Consider the following 25112-nt stretch of genomic DNA (forward strand, 5'->3'; position numbering starts at 1 on the left):
CACATCTCCCAAGCCAGAAAAGAAGCACATTGGCTACCTATAAAAGAATGCATACTATTTAAATCCATGGCCATCACACACAGATGCCTCTCTGCTAATGCCCCACCCTATCTTTCTGAAAGGATCACCCTCCATACCTCCTCTAGACCTACCAGGTCACACCTGACCAACCAAACATATGTACCCACTTTCAAAAGAAGCAAAGCCGGAGGGTCCAGCTTCCAACACCTAGCACCCAAAAATTGGAACGCACTCCCCACCGCCTTAAGAAGCGAAAAATCATACCATGCCTTCCGTAGACTACTCAAAACCACGCTGTTCCACTAACCCCGCCTCACCTGTATTCTCACCACTGTAATTATGGAAATAACAGCAAATGTATGAAAAAACGCGTCTATGCTAATCTGTATATCTGTATACTCACCATGTATGCCTGTAACAAGTAAGAATTCTTAGCGCCACGATGCCCCCGGGCAGATGTGCGCTCTACAAATCCAAATAAATAAATAAATAAATAAAAAATACCTTGCTGCCAATTGCCCACCTTGGCCCTCCCTGTTTGATCGCTGTTCCCTTTTTCGCTAATTGTAAAGCACTCTGTTGCTTCCCAAAGCTAGGTCCGCGCTTAATAAATACTATAATAATAATAATAATAATAATAATAATAATAATAATAATATTAATAATAATAATAATAATAATAATAATAATAATAATAATAATATTTTGGTGAATTGTATACATAACACAATTGTACTGATGACATAATAGTCTATTAAGAAGACTATTTTTGTTGTATTTAAAAAGTCTTGATACTGCAGAAATTATGAATTTTTTAATTTATATAATTTTATTGTTTATAGCACGGACCCAGCTCTGGAGTATGGAGAGCTCTATAGGGCTTTATCAGTAGCATAGTACTGAGAGTTTTGGTCTGTGTGCCATTTTGTGTGTCCATCAGGATTAGTGCTTAGTCAAGCAATGTCTAAAAAGACAAGTTTAGAGAGCTTTGGAGAACTGGAGAATTGTAGGGGCATTCCGAGCCGATAGTGGAATCGAGTCCCAGAGGGTGAGTGCATGATAAGAGCAGTATTGTTTTGCTGGTCCTCTCTTAATAGATAAGTTCTGATTTATTTGAGCCGGTTGCTCAATTTTCTGCATGAGATGCATGTGCCACCAGATATGTGGAGCCTAGTTACCATGTATGCTGGAATGCTACTTGTGACTGCTTTGTAGATGATACATGCAGTCTTGAATATCATCATGGCCTGGAGAGGAAGCCTGTGTAGTGTGCATAGGACAAGGCTGATTCAGACAAATTTCCATGTACCCTTAATAAGACGTGTGTTGGCGTGATGAACTGCTTTAAGGGGGCATTACGAGTTTGGAGGCAGCCATGGTGCTCTTAGCACCATGGCTGCCTCCAAAGTCGTGTCCGGGCCTGGGTTCTCTGAATGGGGACTTACCAGGTCATTCCAACCATGTAGGACCCGGTAAGTCCCCATTAAAAATTCCCTTCCCCATTCCCATTCGAGCCCCCATAGGACTCAATCGGAATGGGGAGGGAGCTAATAACGGGCCTGCAAATAGCGGGCCCGTTATTAGCTCCCTGGTCCCTTAGCGGCCCCCGATAAGGACGGCTGGTTTTACCAGCCGGCCTTAGTGGGACCCGCTAAGGGACCTCAGAATGCGGAGGTAAGGGGTTAACGGCACCGGCATCCTTAACGGCGCCATTAACCCCTTACCGCTGCACTTGTAATGAGACCCTCAGTGTTGAAAAGTGAGTAGCTGGGAGCCCCGACAGGAGGGCATTCTCTCCATCAATGTTTGAGACTCCAAAGGCATGTCCTATGGTCCAGAAGTCCTGCAGCAGGATGACATTTTTGATTTTTCCAAGGATGGAGATTTGAAGCCAGGCCATTTGGGCCTTTTTGGTTATGAGTTCTGTAATGACAGGATGCTATTGATGGTTATTCCTAAGGATTTTCTGAATCCGAGAGTTGGGTATTATATCCTTCTAGGCGCATATCACTAAGCCATTGTTGGAAGGGGTATTGTTTAGCGGGGGATGGAGGAGAACAGATTCTTGGAGGGCAAGTTGGTGTATGCAGTTGACATCCAGGACTGGATGGTGGCTAGATAATTATGGAAACAACTTATTCCCTCCAGGGTTTTTACTCTCATGTATAACTCAGTATCACCCGTGCATTGGTGGATGGCTATATCTGGATCTTTGCGGAGGGTGCACAGAGGCTCCATGTAAGGTTAAAGAGGATCAGTGAGAGGATAATATATATCTGAAAGGCCTGGTAGGAAGTAACCCAATTCAGGCCAGTACCAGTGAATCCCATCCTGTTGTCAAAGTGGGAGAGGAGGATGTTGTAGTTGCTGGTGCTGAGAGGTCAAAGAGGATGAGGAGGCATGAGTAGCCATTATCCATGATTTGGAATGTATTGTGAACCACGTGGAAGGTGGACATCTCGATTCTAGACTTTGGGCGGACCCTGAGTGATAGTCATTTAGGTGGTGTAGTTGTTCATTTCTAGCGAGTAGGTGTATAATGACTACTTTTTCCAAGATTTTTCACATAAACAGAAGGTTCGTAATGGGACGGTAGATGGCGTGGTAATCTTGGTCTAGGATCGTTTTTTTCAAAATAGGTCGTATGAGACCAGTTTTGAGGGTGTTCAAGAATGACCCTTCAGTGAGGGATCGGTCAGATTCTATCTATTTTTTCAACAAAAATGTTGATTCTATCACATTTTTCCAGAGTTGCTTGAATACTTCAAAGACGGCTTTGCTCTTGTTTGAGGCTGGTGGAATGGTGACAAGAAAATAAAGTGAAATGTGTCCAATACTGAAGCAGTTTTAAAATGTGCATCAAATTTTTAACAGGAGATAATAGGAGAATGTTAATGTGCATGAAGACCATTGTTAAAGGAAATTACATAGGTTTGAATAACACAATGTTAACCACTGAATGATGGCCGCTGGATTTTTCCAGCAGGCGTTGTGGATAGGAAGCCAGACTAAGCGTGTGGGTTTGAAAACACCCCCCTTCAGCATATACAACATTTGTAATGGCAGCCCACTGAGCAACTTAAAGGGAGACAGTAAATAGTCAAGCATTCAGGGATCCAGAGATCCAAACCAACTAAAACATCAGAGGTAAAAGTTACATTGTGAAACTGAGAAGGATTTACTTTCATAGGCTGAATCAAATCAACTCTGTACAGATACGGAGATGCTCTTTCACCCTTTTGCCCTCTCTGACTGTATCGCAGATTGTAGCTATCACTGGTGATAGAAATGAGGAAAGTAATTAATGGGAAGACCTTCACTCATTCTAGGCGGAAGGTGACACATGCAAATGAAAATAGAGGAAAATGCAAAGCTAAAACAGGTATATATTAAAGTATTTACCTATCATTGATTTTTTTAATGCTCTGGCTGACTTGCTTAAAAAGCTGGAACAAATGGTTTTTTTTCCAACTGATGGTGTTATCTGTATATGAATTTTAGGGCCCCATGCGAACAAATTTGGAACACATAAATTATCGAATAGCATTTGAGGAATAACGTATTCAAACACAATATCATCTGGATCTGCAGCATTAAGGTGGATGCTGAGATTCCCATATGCACACATGAGGGTTTGTTTTACCACAAATTTTAAAATATTATTTTACACAAGGTGAACAATGTAATGTAATGTAATTGTCATTTGTATAGCGCCTTTCACCGTTGGTATGGTTGCAAAGCCAACCTGTAGGTTGAACACCCTTGGGGGACAGAAGTCTAGATATGGGAAATTTGTCAGAGAATTATAGAATGCGTGTTTGCATTTTAGCCAATATGAAGAGAGATAGGTGTGGCCAAGTCCCTGCTTGTCACCAATGTTGAGCAGGCATGTGGATGGGTGCAGAGAGGTAGTATGGAGAGCATGCAAGAGCAGGAGAAACGTTATGTGTGCAGCTAGTCCGGATTTTCTATCATGGTGGATGGCTGCATTCTAATGGCAGAGGTGTTGTGCAATCTGTCTTACAGTAGTGCATGTAGTGGATGGGTGCTGAGAGCTAGTCTGGAGAGGATATGAGACAAGGAGAATCATAAGGTCAGCAGCTAGACCGAATTTGTATTGTGGGGCATAGCTGCATTCTAATGGCAGAGGTGTTGTGCAATGTTTAGAGTAGTGCGTAATAGAAGATACATGCGGGTGGGTGGCCGCACCTTTGGCTAGTATCCATAGGCATGAAGTGTGATACATACCTGTGTGTCCTGGCTGGTTCTTGGTTGCATAGATGCATCTGGATTTAGAAGGAGGTGAAATCAAAGCATGGCTAAAATCTTGCCATTGGCTATATAAATGCACCTCGTATACCTATGCATACAGTATTCAAAGATTCATCTAGATGCAAATACAATGGTGTTAGGAGAACTGGAAGTGGGATGTTATCAGTATGTATCTCACATGCCACAATTGTACATAATTAGTCATTGCTCATAAATTCATATATTGTTGTAAGTTCTTATGTAAATAGTTAACAGGCTCCAAGGCGCATTGTAAGTGTGGAACTTAGAGCCTGGTGGTACTGGTGGTAAGTGGGTTCTAATTCCAGGGAGTCGGTTGAAGGCATCTCCCCTGGCTGGGGGTCGCTATGAGTGAGCTTGTTTACCTTTGTGACGATGTAAAAATAAAGTAAAGGTTCTGCTGTATCTTTGAAGCGTGTGTGCATTGTCCTTGCACTCAAATGCCCCTCGTATACCTATGCATACAGTATTGCCTACCTTCAAAGATCCATCTAGATGCAAATACAATGGCTACCCTCAAAATTCATCTAAATGCAATACATTGGCTACCCTCAAGAATTAATCTAAATACAACATATTGGCGACACTCAAAATTAATCTAAAGGCAAGACATTGGCTATCCTCAAAGATGCATCTAAATGCAATACGTTGGCTAGCTTTGGAGTGCATCAGGATTTCGAAACAGTGGTAAAAGTAACATGGTAGTGATAAGATAATAAGTAGTGGCAGTATTTAGAAAGTGCAGCACTGGCTATGCTCCTAATTCCTGCCACCTTATCTGTTTGTAGCAGTGGATGGCTTTGTATGGTGCCAACAGAGAACAGGCAAGCAGGCGATGGAGGTGCCTTAGTTGCACTTTACCTTTGGCCATTCGCCAGCTGCCCAAGGCTACCCTGGGACTCAATCCCTAAGAGTGCTTCCTGGAGATGGATGGCCCTATTGGGGATGGGGTTGGCGGAAGTGTGACCGAGTGAGGGGCAGGGGAAAGGAAATGGAGGGTCGAGGAGGCTGAGGGAGCCTCAAATAATTACTCATAGTTTTAGTATGATTGTAAATCATACTAAAACTATGGATACATCCCTCCAAAAGAACCCCACAAAGGCTGTAAACTCCTCACCATGTGCTTGCTGCACGGGATGGCTATGGAACACTAACAGGAAGGCAGGGCAAACCAGTAGCAAAGGGCTCCAAAAACAGAGGACAGGGATACCTGACTGTTTTAGACAACTACAATGAAAATGGGAGGAGCGGGGAAAAGGACAGAAACAAAGGATTACACCACAAAGGCAGTGCCTTCTAGAAGCAATCCATCACACAAAAGGATTGGATATTGCACTAAGAACACAGGTAAATCCCTCCTAATGAACCCCAAACAGGCTGTAAACTACTTACCAGGTGCTTCCTGTAATGGATGGCTATGGATTACTACTAGGAAGGCAGGGCAAACCAGTAACAAAGGACTCCAATAATAGAGGACAGGAACACCTGACTGCCTCAGTCAATTGTTATGAAGATAGGTGAGGGGAAAGGACAGAAACAAACAAATGACAACAGCACAAAGGCAGTGCCTTCTAGAAGCAATCCAGCACAACAAATGGATGGGAAATCTGATTGGAGTCCGTCTTGACCCCTGATCACGCTCCTCATTCTTTAAGTGGTCATATGACCGAAACATGATTGCACACCGAGTCACGATTGTGTTTTTCTGGGACCGCTGAAGCGCCTCTCAAGTTACAACAGCAAACTCTAAGCATTATTCTGAATGGTGAGCTTGATATTTGATGTTATTTCTTGTTAGCTTTCTGCATCTTTTAGGTCTCTTGGTAAATCTGCTCGACTCTGACACAGTTTTAATCATTCTCTCTCCCCTTTTGTGCCAATGAAGTGCACAGATATCCCTAGTGTTGGTGTATTGTTTTGCCAGATAAACATCACAAGAATTTGACCAGCGCACAGTGATTAAGGTTAAGCTTAGCCCCCCTTTGGGATATTTACCAGCTTGTCTGAGTTTGATATGCAGTTAAATCATTATTAATCTCTGAAACATGATTATTGCACAAACCTTGGTTGGTTTTACATCTTTTCTGGGCAATTTCCTGCCATGATTCAACATTGCTCTGTGGTACTTCAGGCAACTTTGCAATATCATTTCTTGCTCTGTTGCAGATGTCTCATGGCCTCGGAAGGGGTTGCAGCCTTCAAAGGCCACTCCCTCTTGTTTGAAACAATTTCCCATGAAGGCAGCCTGCACACTCCATAAGGTATGAGCTTCTAATTTAGGTTATGTGACACAAATGCTTTATTCATTTTCTTATAGTGAGATTGTATTGATGTATTTTGTTTTCAGTTGCTGATGATCGATGCCCATCTGTTTTTTCTTACCCTATTGAGCTTGCGCTTTCCCTGATGAAAGCTTGGCCTCTGAAGTTGTTTTTGGCCATTTAGCCGAAACTCAAGTTGGCATATTTTCCACCATGCCATCTTCCATTGTCAACTTCTTTTACCACAAGCTCGGGTACATTTCGAAGCACGTTCGCGTGCAATTGGTCAACACACACGTGTGGCCTCAAGTGTACACTTGCTAAGTTGTTGTTTGATACTTTTCACATTTTCATAGATTAGCTTCTCACGGGCATACATCTTTAGCGTGTTGCTTGTCTCTTTTCTCTCCCTTCTTTGATCTAGCCCACCTTGGGCAGCATGGCTTGGGCTCACTGTCTTGTTTCCTTTTTAAACCACCTGTTGTGGTCACAATTCCCTTTTAACACTCACTTTATGTTTTTTTTTAATTTTTATAATCTACTGATTGTGTTGCACTATAATGTTGAAAACGATTGCTTTGTAATAAAAACAAACATGTCTATTATTCTAAATGTCTGCTTCAGAATCAGTTTTACGTTTATTTGATTAAGTGCTTTATTCCGATTGGACCCCCGTCCCTTTCTTGTTTTGTCTCTCTGGAGACCTCCAGTGAAGTGACTAAGGATGCAGGATTCCTTCTCTAGCTAACAGATGATGTGTTTGGGGCAGTTTAAGGAGCACTCGTTGGTCCTTTATACTCAGTCCCCATTTTAGGGCAGGGGGCAGCCATAAAAAGCCAACCAGGGACAGGGTCTCTTCATGGGCAAAGACCCTACACCTTCAGAGGAGAGACCATCTGAGATCTGGTAGAACATGCTTTCACCAAAAACAAAGTGCAATGTTTTTGCTTCCATCGAATTATGAAGGACAATTCACCCATAAAGCAGCCATCCATTGTACAAGGCCTCCACTGTTGTGAAGAAAAGGCTCAGGGAGTCGGCCCAGATGGCAGGATTAGCGTGTGATTCCCAGAGAGAGGAACAGACAAGAGGATGGACTGGCCATCTCTATATCCCACATTAGAACTGGGAGCCATCCTTAGAGTTGAGGATCATCAGTCAATCCATACATCATCTGCCGGAAGATGCAGGCACACCTATATTCCCTTTCCCATTAAAGATACGGGAAGGCATGTCTATGGAGCGGCATGCAGAGGGAGGACACCCAAGGGGAGGGATGGGCCACTTTCAAGTCCCACACAGTCCACAGTACCCAGACTCTCCCCCATCATTAAATATAGGACCAGCCTGTATGGTTTGTGTACAGTGCTTCCTTCACCAGCAACATAGTTCCCAGACGTGTTGAAGAGTGATCTCATGCAACACCTTCTTAAAAAAACCTTTGCTTGAGCAAGAGGGCCTAGCCAACTGCACACCCTATCACTAGTCTCTCATTCATCGATAAGCTTATCAAGAAAGTAGGTGCGACCCAACTACTTGCCAAAATTGACTAGTTTGAACTCCTCCCTGATTACCAGTCTAACCTCTGCCCCAAATGCAGCACTCAGACTGCAAACATCCACGTTGAGGACAATGCACTCAGAATCACTGACACTGGGGACATGTGCCTCTTAGTCCATTTTTATACCTTTCAGCTGCTTTCAACACACTTAATCACCAAATACTAATCTCTGTCCTCGCTGACAGGATGGGATTCTCTAGAACTGTCTTAATATGGTTTGCATCCTACTTATACGATAGACACCAGGTCGTACATAAGGGCTCATTCCTGATCCAACCAACTCCCAGTCATGCATGTAGTCACCCAGGGTTCCATTCACTTCCCACTCAACTTCAATCAATACATGGAAACCTGGGGAATTCTACTAAATCACCCCAACATAGCCATCCATCAGTACGCTGATGACACTCAGCTGTAATTTAAGGTCAGTGGCCCCCAGGACATTACTTGCCTCTGCGAATGCCTGGCTACTATACAAACATGGATGTCCAACACTTAGCTTAAGCTAAACCAGAGCAATGCAGAACCTGTCCTCATCAGTCCCCAACCAAACAACAACTTGTGTAACAATGGCAGGATGACATGTGTAGTTGAATGATTCGCCCCATAGCTGTCAAACTCAGCCAAATCCCTGTGCTTCATTGCTGACAGTAGTCCTGCCTTCCAAAAGCACATAGCCAAAATGGCACAAACCGCATGACTAAAGATTCACACAATCCGCAAAATCATACCCTTCATTCCTCTGAACGAATTCCTTATGGTGTTCTACGCCATAGTTATCTCACACATTGATGGGGGAAAATCCCTCCTTACTGGGCATCCAGTCGCAGACATGGCCCCCTCAAGCAGCACACCACGCTGTAGCCCGCCACTTTGCAGGTGCCCACAAATTCAACTGTATCTCTCCAACACTGAGCAAGCTTCACTGGCTTGCCCTCCCTGCCAGGATCATATTAAAAACTGCATGAATCACCTAAGAAACAGTGTCAAACGGAACACTAACTTGATTGGCGGCTGCACACCACACCTCACATACCAAAACTACCAAAAGGATGTAGTGAAAGCTAGTCTCCAAATAGAAGATTTGCAAGCAGTCCTTCTCCTGCCATGCCACGATCATCTGGAACTCAATCCCGGTAGAGGCTTGAAATTCCCATACCATCCGTAAAACGCAAAAAATGTGTCTCTCTCAACAACCTGCTGGAGGAATATAATTCACTCCCTCCCTCCACCAACAGTACTGCATTACTGTTTAAAATGCCAAGCCCAATTCTGGCACAATCCTGTTGTAAAGTGCTCTGCTACTCATGTGCTATGTGAGTACTATAAGCAACAAAAATAAAATAAAAATACTCCACCTTTCCTGAAAACAGCCAAAATCACAGATAATTTGATAAATAGGAAGTGCAGATCTTAAGGAGCTAGATAATTATCAGCCGTACTCTAATATTCCTTTTCTTATCAAAATGCTAGTGAAAATCACTGCTTTACAGCTCCTGTTTCACATGGAGATGCATTACCTACAGCAAGAGAACTTGATGCATGTCTGGACTCACAAGAGTACAGAAACCTATTTCCTATTCCTGAGGGACATAATAGAGGGAAACTTTGATCAAAACCAACCAGTTGCACTTGTTCTGTTGGACTCCTCTTACTACATTGTGAACTCTGTAGAGTGAATATACTGACACCATAATGTGTTTGGATGGGATGACAATGAACTAGATTACAGGCTTACCCAGGTCCCGCAAATCACAGGTGAAACTGAGAGGCTTCTCCTCTCCATCCTACAAACTGACCTGTCAAACACCTTAGGGATGTATCATTTCTCCTTCGCTCATCCACACGGTTACTAGTCTTTCCATCAATTTTTTTTTCATTGATAGATTTTCCCTCACATTTTTTCCTACATTTTTTTTTCATCTAATGTGGTTTAGTACCACTATCCATCGAAAACCTGTATAACAATTTTTTTTTGTTTTTAAATTGGGGGGTCCACCCAAACCCCTGTTTTTCACCCTTTAAAACAGCCATTCCCAAATAATTCATTTTTTTTTTAATTGGGGGGTCCCCCCGAACACCCGTTATCCAAATGTAACCATTTAACCTTTTAACCCTTTAGCCCACACAAATACACATATATACATTTTCGATGGAAAAATATCAATTGAAAGATTTTTTCGATGGAAACACTTTTCAATGAACATTTTTTGATGGAAATTCTTTCTATGGAAAATCTTTCAATGAAAAGACTGTAACCCCTCCACATGTACGTCAGACATATGGCAGACGTAACTGTATCTTTAATTTTTTATTTTTTTATTGTGATTTGTTTTTTAAATCAAATCTTTCACAAATTAATTACAATGGAAGAGAAAAATAATAAAGAAACAAGTGCAACAAGTAAAACAATAAAAGCACAAATAAAGAAGACACTCAAAGACAAACTTACATAATTACTAAAATGATTTCTAAAATAGAATTTTTCAATATCTATAATCAAAGTTGTATCTGTAATATCGAAAAACATAAAAATCAATGTAAGGCAAGAATTAAGGCAATACTCCCTGCATTAGTCAGGATTAAAGGCTTTCCCCAGACAAATCCCCTGACAAATCATAATGGCTGTACAAAAAAGAACTAAAATGTTTAGTTCTAAATTGGTTAAGAGCTGAACAAAAACCCATGAGATGTTTACCCTTCTCCAATTTTTCCCTTTCCATACAGAATTGACATGCTCCTTAGCACCCAAACGTTTAAATGTTAACGTTTAGACAGAGGTGATGATTGTTGGCTGAAGTCAGAGAACAAAACAAGTTAGACCCTATGTAGAGCCACTTCACCATCTATGTCATTCCAGTAATCCCCTTTGTTAAAAACGTATGGAAAAAAACAACCTGCTCAGTATGCGTCAGGCCGGTTACCGTACAATGCATGGCACATAAACAGCAATGCTGTACTTGCGAGCCAACCTGGCAGAAATTGCTAGGGAGACTGCATAAATGTATCAACTACTCTGATTCAACCATTGCTTGGTTTGCCTCATTACTTGGTCCCGGATCAGCAAGAGTAGCCATGAGCGGATTTCAAGCCCACCCAAAGCTTTTATCCAGTGGAGTTCCACAGGTCGCCTGCATCTCGCCTCTTCTGTTCAGTGTGAGCATGCGCCCACTTTTTGACAAGCTGGCCAACATCGGCATCAAATATACCAACTATGACAACCCAGCTGCTCTTTGAGCTCTTTGGTGATTTTGACATGGATTCTGCTCTCATTAATGACAGTCACAACGTGATTAAAGACTGGATGTCAGTTAACTCCTTGGCATTTAACAAGGAAAAAATAGAAGTGATGATTGTTGGCTGAAGTCAGAGAACAAACAAGTTAGACCTTAGGTAGAGCCACTTCACCCTCTGTGTCATTCCAGTAATCCCCTTCATTAAAAAACTAGGTGTCATCTTAGACTCCGGGCTGACAATGAAGCAACATGTGGGCCATGTTAAGACGTCCTGTGCCCATGTTGATAAGCTGCTCAGACAAATTAAAACATATTTATCCTTCAATCACCTCTCTTCTCAGGCTACCGTGCTTGTTACTTCTCAACTCGCCTACTGTAATAGTCTCCTTGCAGGCACATCTAACCCCAATCTGAAAAGTCTGCAGACAGCCTAGAATGGGGCTGGGGCAGTAAGGGTTGTTTATAATCTCGGTCCATGGGATCATATCTCAGACTCAAGAAGATTGCTGCATCGGCTTCCAGTTTGCCATTACATCTCTCATAAAATACTTACTCTTACTTATAAATGCATGGCTGACAGGGCTCCTCAGTGCCTCATGAACCAGCTATCTAAGGCATCTAATGGGCACACCCTTCACTCCAGTAGAGCCAATAAACTTTTTGTACCCAGACACAAATTAAAAAACATTGGTGGCACTTGCTTCCAAGTGTATGCCCCAACTCTATGGAATTCCCTTCCTCCCCAAATTGAGAACCTTCCAAGCATTTCTAGCTTCAAAAAAAGCTATAAAAATACACCTTAATAATTTGAACAATTAGTTTCTCTCTTTGTCTGCTTGTTTCCCAGTATGATCTTGATTCCTCTTCTCAACTAGGCTTTGTCTCCCTGTGCACTGAGGCCTTTGGGCGTGCTACATATTAAAAACATTAAATAATAATAATACCAATAATTTGAAACTGACCTTGAGCATCTTAGTTTTCCTGGCTCTACACAGTCAGCTGTTGTATTAATTGGCGAAGACATGAATCCTCCATTTTGAGGTTATGCAATTATCTATTCATTGCATTGAGACCATTGTACAGAATAATTCATAAAGGGTAGTGAAATTTGGGGCATGGTAACGCAGTCTGGAATTACATGGGGATGATATGTTCTTCTTGTCTATGTTCATACTATAGTGCTGCTATTAAAGTTTTGATGACCCAACATAACCTGAGATGTAGTCCCATGTCTGTTTTCGACAACCCTGACAATGCAAAGGGAGGCTGAAAAGTTCCCAGGGTTGCTGGTGTTCTCATATAGAAAGAATGTGATTCAGCATTTCAGGCTGGATGGCCTCTCTTGGAGTAGGGCCAAGATCTGTATTTTGTTTTAAGAATGTGGCAGTGTCTGCAAGTCAACGCCCACAGGCATTTTTCCTCCGGTTAGAGGTTAGGTCACCTAGGGCGACAGCTGCCTTTTGTGAGCCTCACCTCTTTTAATTAAGGCTTCACACACATCCTGAATAGATCATTGTAATGTGATCTGTAGCTTGTGATGTCAAAAGTAGATCATTATGAAGAGATAAAACACAAAGGCGAATTAGAGAATTGTGTTTGTAATTGTGTACAATATCTCAATTGGGTGCTGAAAGAACATTCTCTGCTTGTATTTTGAGAGGCTCTGATGGCTGAGAAATAGAAGCACCAGCTGCCTCCAATGCATCTGTGTGTGAAACTAAAAGACAGACACCGTGCCTTGAATCTTTTGCCCTTTAGAAATTGCCACTGGCTGTCCCTGAATCTCAAATTTAACATCCACATTCGCTGTGTCCTCCTTATTTTACTTTAATTAATGAACAAACAATGTGTTGGTGGGTTGTACTGAGTGCTACTAGCCTGAAAATCCAAGTTAACACATCCAAATAAAGCAAGGGACTTTTCTAGTGACTATGGTACTGGTACTATCCGATACCTTATTCCAACCAAGGTGCTTATCACTAATAGCACCCAATCCAAAATATGGCAAAGGAATTGTATATTTTTCAAACCTTCTTCAGTCTCCGAGGGGAAGGCAATCAGAGCATGAAGAGATGTCTTAAAATGAAAACAATATGGCCACCAAGACAAAATAAATGCTCTTTCACAAATTAAATTGAATATTGAGGCCCAGCCATCTTAGGGAAAGAGCGAAACAGCGGTGGACACAGGCCAGTGGCAGCCACTATTGCCACTACCTCTTAGTATCTGTATCAGATAATAAGAGGTAGTGCATATTTCCTTCACAGTCAAGAATCTAAACATGATTTCAATGTAATCCCACAGACTGCCTGGCTATGACATACCTGTGCTCTTCTTTCCAGCAATGATTGGCCCCATCCTTAGGTGTAGAAATATCTGCTTTAGGGAAATGCCTCTCTCGTCTCTGATTCACCACCATCTTCTGATTGTTCTCTCTAGCATGAAGGAATATTAGAAGATGAAAAGCTCGTTCAAAAAAACATTTAAGATGCATATTTAATGAGCATGTCTGATCAAAGAGATTATCTGACCTGACAACCAGTTTGCTACGATGAAAGCTGTTGATTGGCACAGAGGGCAGGTGGATGCGTGTGACAACTAGAGGTTTTGGGCATAAAGCCAGGAGTGTTCCTCTGTGCATATTTGGAACCCACACATACCGCTTTGCACCAGGGGCAAGTCAGGGTTGGGGCAGGGTAGGAAGAAACACATCTCTGGTTGTGATATGCATGGATAGGTAATAAAGGCGTTAGGAAATATCACATTGAAATTTACTTTGATGTTAACTAAAATGCAATCATTTTTCGTAATTCACAGAAAGGTGACCAAAATATCACAATGATCAATAAAGACTGAACACAAGAACCCTCTGTGGACATAATCTGGAAGAGAATTCCCTATAGGTAAAATACTGTTTCACCCTGACTCCGAGGCCAGAACTTTCAGAAATCTATAATAAACTGGCAGCATAGCTCAGTCTGGGCCTCTTTACAAGTTTGGTGGTATCTCGGTGGTAAATCTGTTGAAACACCATGAAATGGATTTACTGTTACCGCCACTTGGTCCGTTGGTATTACCACCGGATTACAAGTGGCGGTGGCAGAGTTAGTCCTCCTCATTTATTTGGAGTCCATAGGACTCCACAGGGAATTTCGGTAGAATTACTGTAGCAGTAATTCCGTCGCTCGTAATGGCACAGAAATCGAGTGGAAAGTCGTCAGATTTACCTCCAGCTCATGGCTGGAGGTGAATCCACCAACTTTCTGCACAATTCATAGTTGGGTGGTGCAGTAATGCAGCGGTATACAGTAATACTGCTACATTTAACCCGCACCGCCCAACTCATAATGAGGTCCACCAAAGATGCCTGAGCGGGAATAGTCATGTGATGTGCTGTCTCCAATCCCAGTACGGCCGACTCAGTCCTTAGTTCTCCTGTGTACACTGAGTTGAGCAATAGTGGGAACAGGAATTTGCAGCACTACCAAGGAGCAAGAGCACAGCTGCCAAGTGGCCCCAAGTCACGCGCAAACCTTGAGCCAGTCCTAAGTCTTGACCTCATATTCAGTGACTTGTTCTTACATGTTCTCTTTGTTAGTATGGGCCTACTAGTCTACGCGGAAAGTGGCAAGCCACAACTGGCTCATTGAGTCACGCATGACACTGGGACACTTGGCAGAGATGCAAACAGTGGTAACAAGGGCTGTAGCAAAACTTTGTCATGATCATCCAGTCATGTGTGTCTAGAGCAGTACACTGCGCCCCCCTGTACCCGCAATCATGTATCTATTCACTGAATCTATCGTGCTGGTTAACTTTTGACATACCTGCTGTCTCTTTTGTTTAAATGATTCTTGAACTCCAAAGACATAGTCCGTTCTGCTCTGGGACAGTGCTGCTCGTGCATCGAGGTTGCCATCTGCTTGCTGCACTCCCTAGTAATGCGAGAAGAACACAAGGTGTACAGTTCCGCCCACAAGCGTGCTGCACTGATTGGAGAGATGCATTCCATTCGACAATAAACAGGAATGGGGACAGTGTCACGTGATCTTGACAAGCATTTATGAGCCCAACTGCAATTGTATAGTACGGAATGGAGCTAACATGCCAGGGTATCACGATATGCCACAATTTTACATAATGGAGTGGGTAAGGCTGTGAGAATAGACATGTATGCAGTAGAAACGAATGAGAATAATCTTCACTAAATTGTACAACGAGACCAACAAAGCGGCCATAATGATGTCAAGTCAGACAACATGGACGTGTTGGGGTCCACTGAAAATGGCAACTTGTCTCTCATACCCCACAAGAGTCTGCATGAAAAATGACTCTACCTCCATGTATCAAAGGCAGAGGTTCTACTTCTTGCCTGGCCCGCCTACCTCACTGCATCAAGCTTGCAAGTTAGGAACAATATCATACAATGACCAGTTCTTTGAACTTCAATTCAAAGCTGTGGCCCAAAAGGAGCTCTACCAGCAGTGCCATCAGGGGGGACTCCTGGCTAACCCGACCATCATGGTCCTCATTACTTGTCTATCCTGTCTCAAACACTGCAATGTCATGTACCCTGCTCGTAAATCATTCGGCAAGCTCCAGAGTCCAAAGCTACACTGCCCTCTTATTATTGTTGAGAGTCACATGGATCACATTTCTCCTGCCATGAGGATCTATGTCATTTACCGAATTGCAAAATAAAGAATGCAATTTTACCAAAACAAAAACAAATTAAATTCTTGTTTTGTGTGGGTGGTCCCCACAAATCCTTTGTTTGCCCATGTTTAAAACCCTACACCAACCCCCCGACCAGTTTTAATGCCTTGCCCCACCCCCACATATATATTTATTTAAAAATCAGTATTTTTTCGTTGTTTTTGTCTTCATTTAAAATGCATTCTTTATTTTCTATTTGTTAAAATCACTGGCTACCCTGCCATGATACCATTGGATTGGCCCTTCCATTAAAGAAAGAGTATACTTCAAAATAGAGTAACTCAGTGCTTTGTAGAGGCGTGCCAGTTACCTCAAACAACTTGCTACTCTACCAATTGGTGGACTTTCCATTACTCACACTAGGGCACAAGCAAATTGGTGATTCCACCCACTGGAAGTCTGTCACACTCCACCCCCACTTCAAAAGCAATGTCTAGAAATGCTGGAAACCCCTGGATTCCCTCTTCTTCTGTCTACACGTAGACTTCTCTCGCTCTCTCTCTCATAGTCCACTCCTCTCGCCCACAAAGCAGCCCGCTTTAACATCTTCCATAACTATCACACTCACCAAGGGAAAGCGTTTGAAGGCTGCAATGATGCACAGTGATGTGCAAAACATAAGCAATACATATACAAATTCAATCCCTAGGAAGATTGGCAGATTTTTTCAGAACACTCCCAGAAGATACTTCAATCGCAGACAGTGTAAAATTGGCTCAGGTCAACAGCGTGATCACTGTGCATGGTAAAGATCTGTGGCATGACCAATATCTTGCTTGTTTCTTTAATATAGGTTAGGAATTTACGAATCTGTGGGATTAATGAGTTAAACTAATCCTTGCAAAAATAAAAACAACATTGAAAGATTGCAGTGTGGGTAGAGCACTAGATTACACAGATAACTGCACTGATTTTATGAAAGTAAGTAGAACCTGCTGCCGGTGAGGGAGTTCTTACAAGACACTGCTCTTCTGTCTTGGTGAGGATAGAGTGAATTTGGGTTGAAGAACCAGTTGAAGAGCCGGTATCACCTGGCGTGTTTCAACCCAACATGGGTCTTTTTCAAGGCCTGCTCCTGTTGTATTGATGCAGTGGCCCAATTGCCCACAGGTTTAAACAACAAGAGCCTATTGAGAGAGCTCATCAAACATAATATATGCTTTGTGATCACCACACCAATCTTGAAAAAGAACCATGTTGGGTCGAAACACATGTCGGCTGATAATATTAATAAATCACCTACAAATATAAAGCGACAAGATTGCTGCAATTCTTTGTAAAATCTGTATACAATCATACAAAGAGTCATTACTTCAGTGAACCAGCGCACGGGTGATACAGGTTCTTAAACCCAAATTCCACATTGAAACATTACCTCGCCTGTTTATAGAATGGAATAAATTTGAGAATTTGCAGAGTGACTTTTTTGGTTCTTTTCTATACAATATTAAGATACTTAATGGTTAATATTTTGGAAAAGACTGTTGAGTGCCAACCAGGTTGCTCTAGTAAATGCAATTTTATGATTTTGGGATATGATCTCCTGTAAATATGTTACTTGATTGTATAGTTGATGTCTGAATCTATGAATAGTAATTTCTGTTGAATATTAACTCGATAATATGTGAATATATGAATATTAATTGGATGATATGTGAATTCTTCTTAATATATGTTTATTTTTGGTAAAGTGAAAGGTGTATGGTTCAATTTAAGTCAATTCACTGACTAAATACATAATTCTAATTAGACCTCTCAGTGAAAATCAGGGAAGGGACTGCCACTCAGCCATTCCAGAAGTCTTGCTGCAGCATCACAGACATCCTATGGAGGATTAATACATTTTCCAGTTGACCGCTACACCTGTAATGACGACTCTGCGTTCCTGGGGAATCCTTGGTAGAATTGTTTCACATTAATGTAAATTAAAGAAAGCTCCCAGAGAAAAAGGGAGCGGTTCTGACAGGTAGCCTTGTCTGAGTATGATGCATTCCATACAATGGCTTCAGTTGCGGCAGCATTCGTCATTCCGTTAACTTGCCCACCTTATTTCTGAGCAACCTAGTTTTGAGAGTGCTGCATTCTTGATAACTCAGTTGGAATCAGCAGCTTTTTGATAACCAGTTTTTGCCAGAATTAATATCAATCACTCTATACATTGCTATATAAATATGTCATCAACAAATACATGGGGATTGGTGATGGCTGATGAAATCAAATTCAGAAGCAGGGCCTCATATGCATTAATGAAAGCTGAAAAGTAAAGAATGTTATGAATTTAGAGCAACATGTTCTACGTCCTTCAATGCATTGATGGACAATCTAGACTCCTTATTGTCGAGTACGTCTTCTCATCATAAGGATAGACTGCATTGTATGCATAAATTTCAATTTTCTGCCTCATTGTTTTATGAAATTCTAAGCAGAACAATCCACTGATCTTGAGTGGGGGTCACTAATCGCTTGGCAAAAAGACTGTAATCTCATTAAAGGAGGAGAAACACTGGCCTTCGGTTTGGAAGAAAATCTCTAATGTTGATTCAAACCTTGTACTTTTTTCATCATAGAGTCGTTTTTACCCCTGCAAAACCTTTCACATGTGCGATTGCGCAGAATGACAAATGTTGGACCTGCCTAGACTCAGAAGGATCATTCAAACATATGTTTGCTGAATGCAGATTTATTAGAATATATTGGGAACATGTTTGGAGAACTCTGACATTCATTTTTCAGATGCAGCACCATTTTAGGTTTAAATTCCTCTTCCTTGGACGTTCACTTTTGCAGAGTACTTTCGACACTAATGCCTATCACTTGTTTGATCATTTTTATATTAATTGCAATTCAGTCCATTTCTGCCATTTGGTAAAAATCTTGATCACTTCAATTAAAGATTTTGATAGAACTCTGTAACATTCAGATTAGAAATATGTATTTCTCCCTCCCCCTGTCTAATTCGCAAACATCATTTGAAATGGGACAAGTACCTTCGTTTTTGTCCACAATATTTTTTGTATCATATATTATTTTCGTTTACATTTGTATTATATTATCCTGTTTCTTCTCCGCCCCTTCCTTATGTTTGTGTCCATTTTCTCTATGTTTTGTCTGTCTTGTCTCGCTTTATGTTTAACATTTTGATATTTATATTTAGTTGTGTACGTATGCCCTGATTCAACTGTTATCTTTGCTTATGCTTAGTTCAATCTTGATCAATTCTTTATATAACCTTTTCCCTGTTTCATCATTATATTACCATGCATTGTTCTTTTCAAATAAAAAATCTTTCAAACTCAAAAAGAAAGAAAAGTAAAGGGAATCCTGAGAGACTCTGCATGGTCAACAGGAAGAAGGGGCACCTGTCTGCTCTATCGCCTAGAAAGGAGTGACATAAATGGGGTAATTGCTAGGTGCATTATTGCATGCAGGGCACCTCCAAGGCTTGCCCTAGTGTGCTGCTGGTGCCCTGCATGCAATTTTTTCATAGTGAATAAAAAAGGCGAAATCTCCTTTGTGCTTCACTTTTACTTAGATTTGTGAGAAATAAAGCGCTACCTACAAATTACGCTTTGCAGGTGGGGTTTTATAATGGAATCCTATGGAATCCGCCTGCTATACACCAGGGGAGAATGCAAGGCACTTTTTATAGAAATACTTTGGTTTTATGCCTGCATCAAAATCTCATGCTGTCGTGAAACCAGATGCTCGACCAGGATGGAGAAGAAAAACGAAGTGGCAATGCTTACTCCTCTTTGCTGCCCTAGTATGTCTGCCTTGGGAAGGCCCAAAAATGAAATGAAGCACAAAATGAAAGCATAAAGCCACTCGTACGATTTCATGTTATGCTCTAATCAGTACAAAATGACCACCTTAGAAGGGATAGACTTTGACTGTGGATGACCAGTGGAAGCAGATTGTACAGAACACCATATCATAGGCAGCATATGGTTCTAGAGCAGAGATCTTCAACTCCACTGGTGGTGACCTCAGTGCACTTAGCATACAAACTAAGGGGCTGATTCATGGAATTTTTGCGCCGAAAAACAGTGATTTGTGCGCCAATCTACCCGCAAATCCCCATTTGTTAAACAGGGATTTGCGGGCAGAATGGCACACAAATCGCCATTTTTCGGCGCAAATAATTCCATGAATCAGCCATTAAATGTCTCTAAGTTTGAAAATGGAGGTATCAAAAATACAGGATTCTCAAACATCGGTTATTTAATGCAAACATGGCCAGGTTAGTGGAATATTTTGTTAAATCATCGTCTAGGTTAATGGGCATGTCTTGTATTTTGTATCTGCTATCTCAAATTGTAAATGTTTGTACATGTATGGATATGCGGTATAGGATGAATATTTTAATTAAATTGTGTCACTATTGCATTTTTGGCACTGACGATCTACTGGGTCGGGACTGCTGTTGAAGTTGCCTTGCAAGTCTTTTTTCTTAAAATTTCATAAATTGTAGAAACGCTTTAAAATTGTGTTTGTAATTCGCTGCATGCTGGACATTACAGGGCAAAGTATTTTGTATGCACTTCACTGGTGTTTTACTTACGCCAAACGTATCAAGGATGGTGGGGGACTAGCCAAGTGTTGCATCTGCCCTGCGTCCCGCTACGCTAAGCGGTGACGCAGGGCGTTCTAATAAAAGCCCCGAGCATGGGAGGCAGTTTCGGGCCAACCTACGCATGGTGTGCTGTGTGGTTTCTTCGCTCCAGCTGGAGCTGCAACACAGAGGCCGCGCGGCCTGGTACCACTAGTCATCCGGTCTCCCCGGAAACCAGATCCAACAATGGCGACGAGGTGAACTACGTCAGACACACGCGCTCGGCGCTCGACAGCCTCCAGATGGCTCACGGCCGTTGCAATTCAATTTTTGGACACCCGGTGGGGGGGACACGCACGTGAACCCCCACTCACAAAAAAAAACATGTTTTTTTTTCTCTTCTTCAGCAGGGGTAAACGTCCCCCACCTGCATAAACCTGGCACAACTCACAAGGGCAGCTCACCAAGACGTGGAGGCGCCAGGAATCTCCATCTGCCTCCCAGGGGTCAGAAGCTCCAGGAACGTCGGAGGAGGCCCAAGGCTGATCCACATTGGCTAGGTCGGCACAAGTACACGTGGTGAGTGCCGGATCTCGCTACTGCTGCCCATGTGAACGATCGAAGGGATTTCCCAGGGACCTGCACCAAGGGGAAGGCAAGCGAACCACAGCATGGCGACCGGGACATCCACCCCCAGACCCGGCACACCATCGAGATTGACGGCAAACCTGTCGATGTCATTACCACAGCCTCGCCCACAAAGAAGTTCCTCAGGATTGATCCAGCCGTTCGACCCCTTCACAGACCCGTCATCCGTCGGCCCCAGGTGGCAGCTATGGATCCAGAAATTCGAAATGGCGATGGAATGCAAGGACATAACAAAGGCCAGAAAGATGAGGTCGCACCTGCTGCTAAACGTGGGGGATGAGGTACTCTCTAAACGTTGATGATGGCCAGGACGCACACCAAAGTGCAAAAGATGCCCTGACGGCGCACTTGCTCCCCCAATTAAACCCGGACTATGAGACCTTCATATTCTGCACCACCATTCAGGCAGAAGAAGAAACACTGGACGCATACCACACATGGCTGAGGAAGTTAGCCATGTCCTGTGAATTCACAAACGTTGAAAAAGAAATCCAGAGGCAACTCATCAATGGCATACAATCGGAAAAACTGAGACGGATGGTACTTGGTGAGAAAGGCATCTCCCTCCAACGGATTCTGGAATTGGGTCGACAAAGAGAACTGGCACACACCAGGGCTGCCAACATGGGGGCAACACTACACAAACTGCAACCTGCCCTCACCACAGCCATGGTGCCCCATGTCACCAACAGACAATTCACGAGAGACGAGGCTGGTGGCAGCTATGCTCAAAACAGGTGGCAACCACGTGTCCCGGGTCCCACAGAGTGTGGATGGTGTGGTGGACCGCGACATGGACGGCGAAACTGCCTCGCGCAAGGAACAACATGCGGGGCATGTGGTAGGAAGGACCACTATGCGAAGGTATGCTGGTCAGAGGGCACCATCGCACAGCCCTCAGAGAACCCTCAAGAAAAGAGCGGGACCAAAAAGAAGAAGCAGGTCAGCGCAAGGCAAGTCGAAGCGGCCAACTCTTCGACCAAGGAAGAGGGCGATGATGTCTCAGGCACACAACATGATGCCGGTAAGGAACAAGGGAGAAAAGGGAGGAAGGTCTACCTAGTGTCACCCTTCAAAATAAGCAAGTATGGATGACCATCGACACAGGAGCCTCCGTTAACGTCATGCCCACAAGCATGTTCCAGACGTTACGACCACAACCGGATCTGAAGGACACAGACACACTGCTGTTTGCGTACGGCAGCAGGAAGCCCCTACCAGTCGTCGGCAGATTCCGCACCACTCTAGTCCACGGTGAAAACAGGCTATGGTAAAAAATCTACGTCGTGAAGGCGGGGATCAAATGCCTTTTGAGTGGGGACGTGGCGGAGGATCTGGGTTTGGTCAAGTTCATCTGCCAAGTCGATGAAGTGCAAGAAGTCGAGAACATTTTAAAGCACTACCCCAAACTGCAAAAGGGGATAGGGTGTCTAAAAGGGAAGACCATCAGACTTCACATTGATGAATCCGTACAACCGAAAGCAGTGAGACACAGGAGAACACCATTTCACATGCGAGAACAAGTGGAGAAAGAACTCAAAGCGTTGGAAGAAGCCGGCATAATAGAGGAGGTGACTGGGCCTACACCATGTGTCTCCCCGATGGTAGTAACAAGAAAGCCCAAACAGCCCAGCAAAGTCCGGATTTGCATAGACATGCGTCTCCCGAACACCGCCATCAAGAGGGAGCGCCACATCACACCCACGCTCGACGAAATCGTGGATGACCTTACAGGGTTGCGAGTGTTCTCCAAAGTTGATCTGAAGGCGGGGTACCACCAGTTAAAACTTCACAGAGACTCTCGCTACATCACGACCTTCTCAACACATCTGGGGCTGCAGAGGTACAAACCCCTGAGTTTTGGGATATCGTCAGCGGCTGAAGTTTTCCAACAAACCATCCAAGAAGTCATCGGGACATACCGGGTGTCCTCAACGTGACCGACGATATCCTGATTCACGCTCCTGACAGGGAAGAACATCTCAAGAGGCTTCAGACCCTACTGGGCAGGCTAGAAGACGCTGGATTAACCATACATAAGGAAAAGTGCGAGTTTCTCAAATCTAAAATCACATTTTTTGGGTACAAATTCAGCAGTACAGGCATCTCCCCTGACCCCAGAAGGTTGCAGACATTCAAGCGACAAGCCCTCCAATGACACCCACTGAAGTACGCAGCTTCCTGGGCATGGCCACCTACTGCGGTAGGTTCATCCGAAATCTGGCAACTCTCTCGGAGCCCCTATGCGAACTGACCAAACTAAACGCCAAATGGGAATGGGGGCAGGAGTGCCAGGAGGCCTTCGAAAGCATTAAGGAGTCCCTGTCCGTCGACACGAAAATGGCGTACTATGACACCGAGCTCCCGACGGAACTGTTCGTGGATGCGAGCCCTGCAGGGCTAGGGGCCATCCTTATGCAGGTCACCAAGGAGGGGGAGAAGAGGCCCATCGCATAAGCATCAAGCGCTCTCACGATGACAGAACAGCGGTACTCTCATATCGAGAAGGAGGCCATTGTCGTGCTATGCGGGTGTCGTCATTTTCATCTATACCTCTATTGACGGAGATTCACGGCGATCACAGATCACAAACCCCTATTACCCATCTTTATGGGTACGTCGTCACACCCACCGGCAAGGATCACCACCCGGCGGACTTCCTCTCAAGGCACCCTTGCGGCAAACTCACAAGAAGTCCAAGTGGCCGAAGAGACCGAGGAGCACATATGCCAGGTGGTGCGAGCCATGAGGCCAAAGGCTGTCAGCATCGAGGACATCGAGTCTGAGACCCACAAAGACGCATGCTGCGACCTAGGGAAGGACGCCATCATCTCAGGCGACTGGAAGACATTCATGAAAAACACCCACAACAGGACAGTGGAAGCGAAGGTTTTTCTCTCCGGGATGTTCACCATCAGACAAGACCTGTCGATCACAGAGAGTGGACTGCTGCTTAGGGGTAATCGGATTGTCATCCCACTGAGCATACAAGATAGAACAGTGGCACTGGCCCACAAAGGACATCAAGGGATGGCAGGGACAAAAGCTCGGATCAGGCACCGGGTGTGGTTCCCACAGATTGACGAGAAAGTTGAAAAGCTGATAAGTACATGCCTACCCTGCCAAATAACCGGGGCCCCGCCTGAACCCGAACCCATACAGTCAGCGGAACATGGTTGTGGCTGGTGGGAGGCCATCAGCATCGATTTCTGCACACTACGGGAAGGCCTCTACCTCCTGGTGGCCATTGAGGACCACTCCCGGTACCCTGAGGTCGAAATAGTGGAATCCACAGCAGCGGAGGTGGTCATCCCTGCCATGGAGAAAATGTTTGCAACACATGGCTTACCCACCACCATCAAGAGCGACAATGGTCCCCCCTTCACAGGGGAGGAATTCAAACAGTATTTTCACGAACTGAACGTAAAGTACCATCACACCATGCCGAGGTGGCCCCAGGCGAACGGCAATGTAGAACGTTTCATGAGGACCCTAAACAAAGTACTAAGAGTGGCAAAGGCGAACGCCAGCCCGTGGAAGATTGACCTATACCGTTTTCTGCGGAACTACCGGGTCACCCCTCACAGCACGACGGGCGTCCCGCCAGCTGACCTCATGTTTGGCACAGTTATAAAATCCTCGATTCCACATCACCCCAGCAAGACCCCGGACGAAGTTGATGAGGAGTGCACGGAAAGGAGGAGAACGAGCGCCAACGCACACATGAGTGTCAAGAGGAGGGCGAGACCGTCCGACCACCGAGTGGGCGACCAAGTGGTCATGCTGTGAAACCCAACAAAGTCAAAACTGGACACCAGATACAACAA

The 25112-nt window shown here is 43.7% G+C and overlaps 1 protein-coding gene across 1 annotated transcript in view; it reads right to left on the reverse strand.

Moving 5' to 3' along the window:
* LOC138572406 (uncharacterized) overlaps nucleotides 1–25112 on the reverse strand; it is a 606109-nt gene that overhangs the window by 379032 nt on the left and 201965 nt on the right. The window contains exons 9-10 of the mRNA XM_069649265.1: nucleotides 15197–15304; nucleotides 13694–13804 (exon numbers count right to left, since the gene is read on the reverse strand). Of these exons, the coding sequence (XP_069505366.1) occupies nucleotides 13694–13804; nucleotides 15197–15304 (219 nt within the window). The remainder of the gene's footprint in view (nucleotides 1–13693; nucleotides 13805–15196; nucleotides 15305–25112) is intronic.

This window comes from Ambystoma mexicanum, chromosome 1p (genome assembly GCF_040938575.1).
Source record: "Ambystoma mexicanum isolate Mex_15411 chromosome 1p, UKY_AmexF1_1, whole genome shotgun sequence".
Taxonomy (NCBI): Eukaryota; Metazoa; Chordata; class Amphibia; order Caudata; family Ambystomatidae; genus Ambystoma; species Ambystoma mexicanum.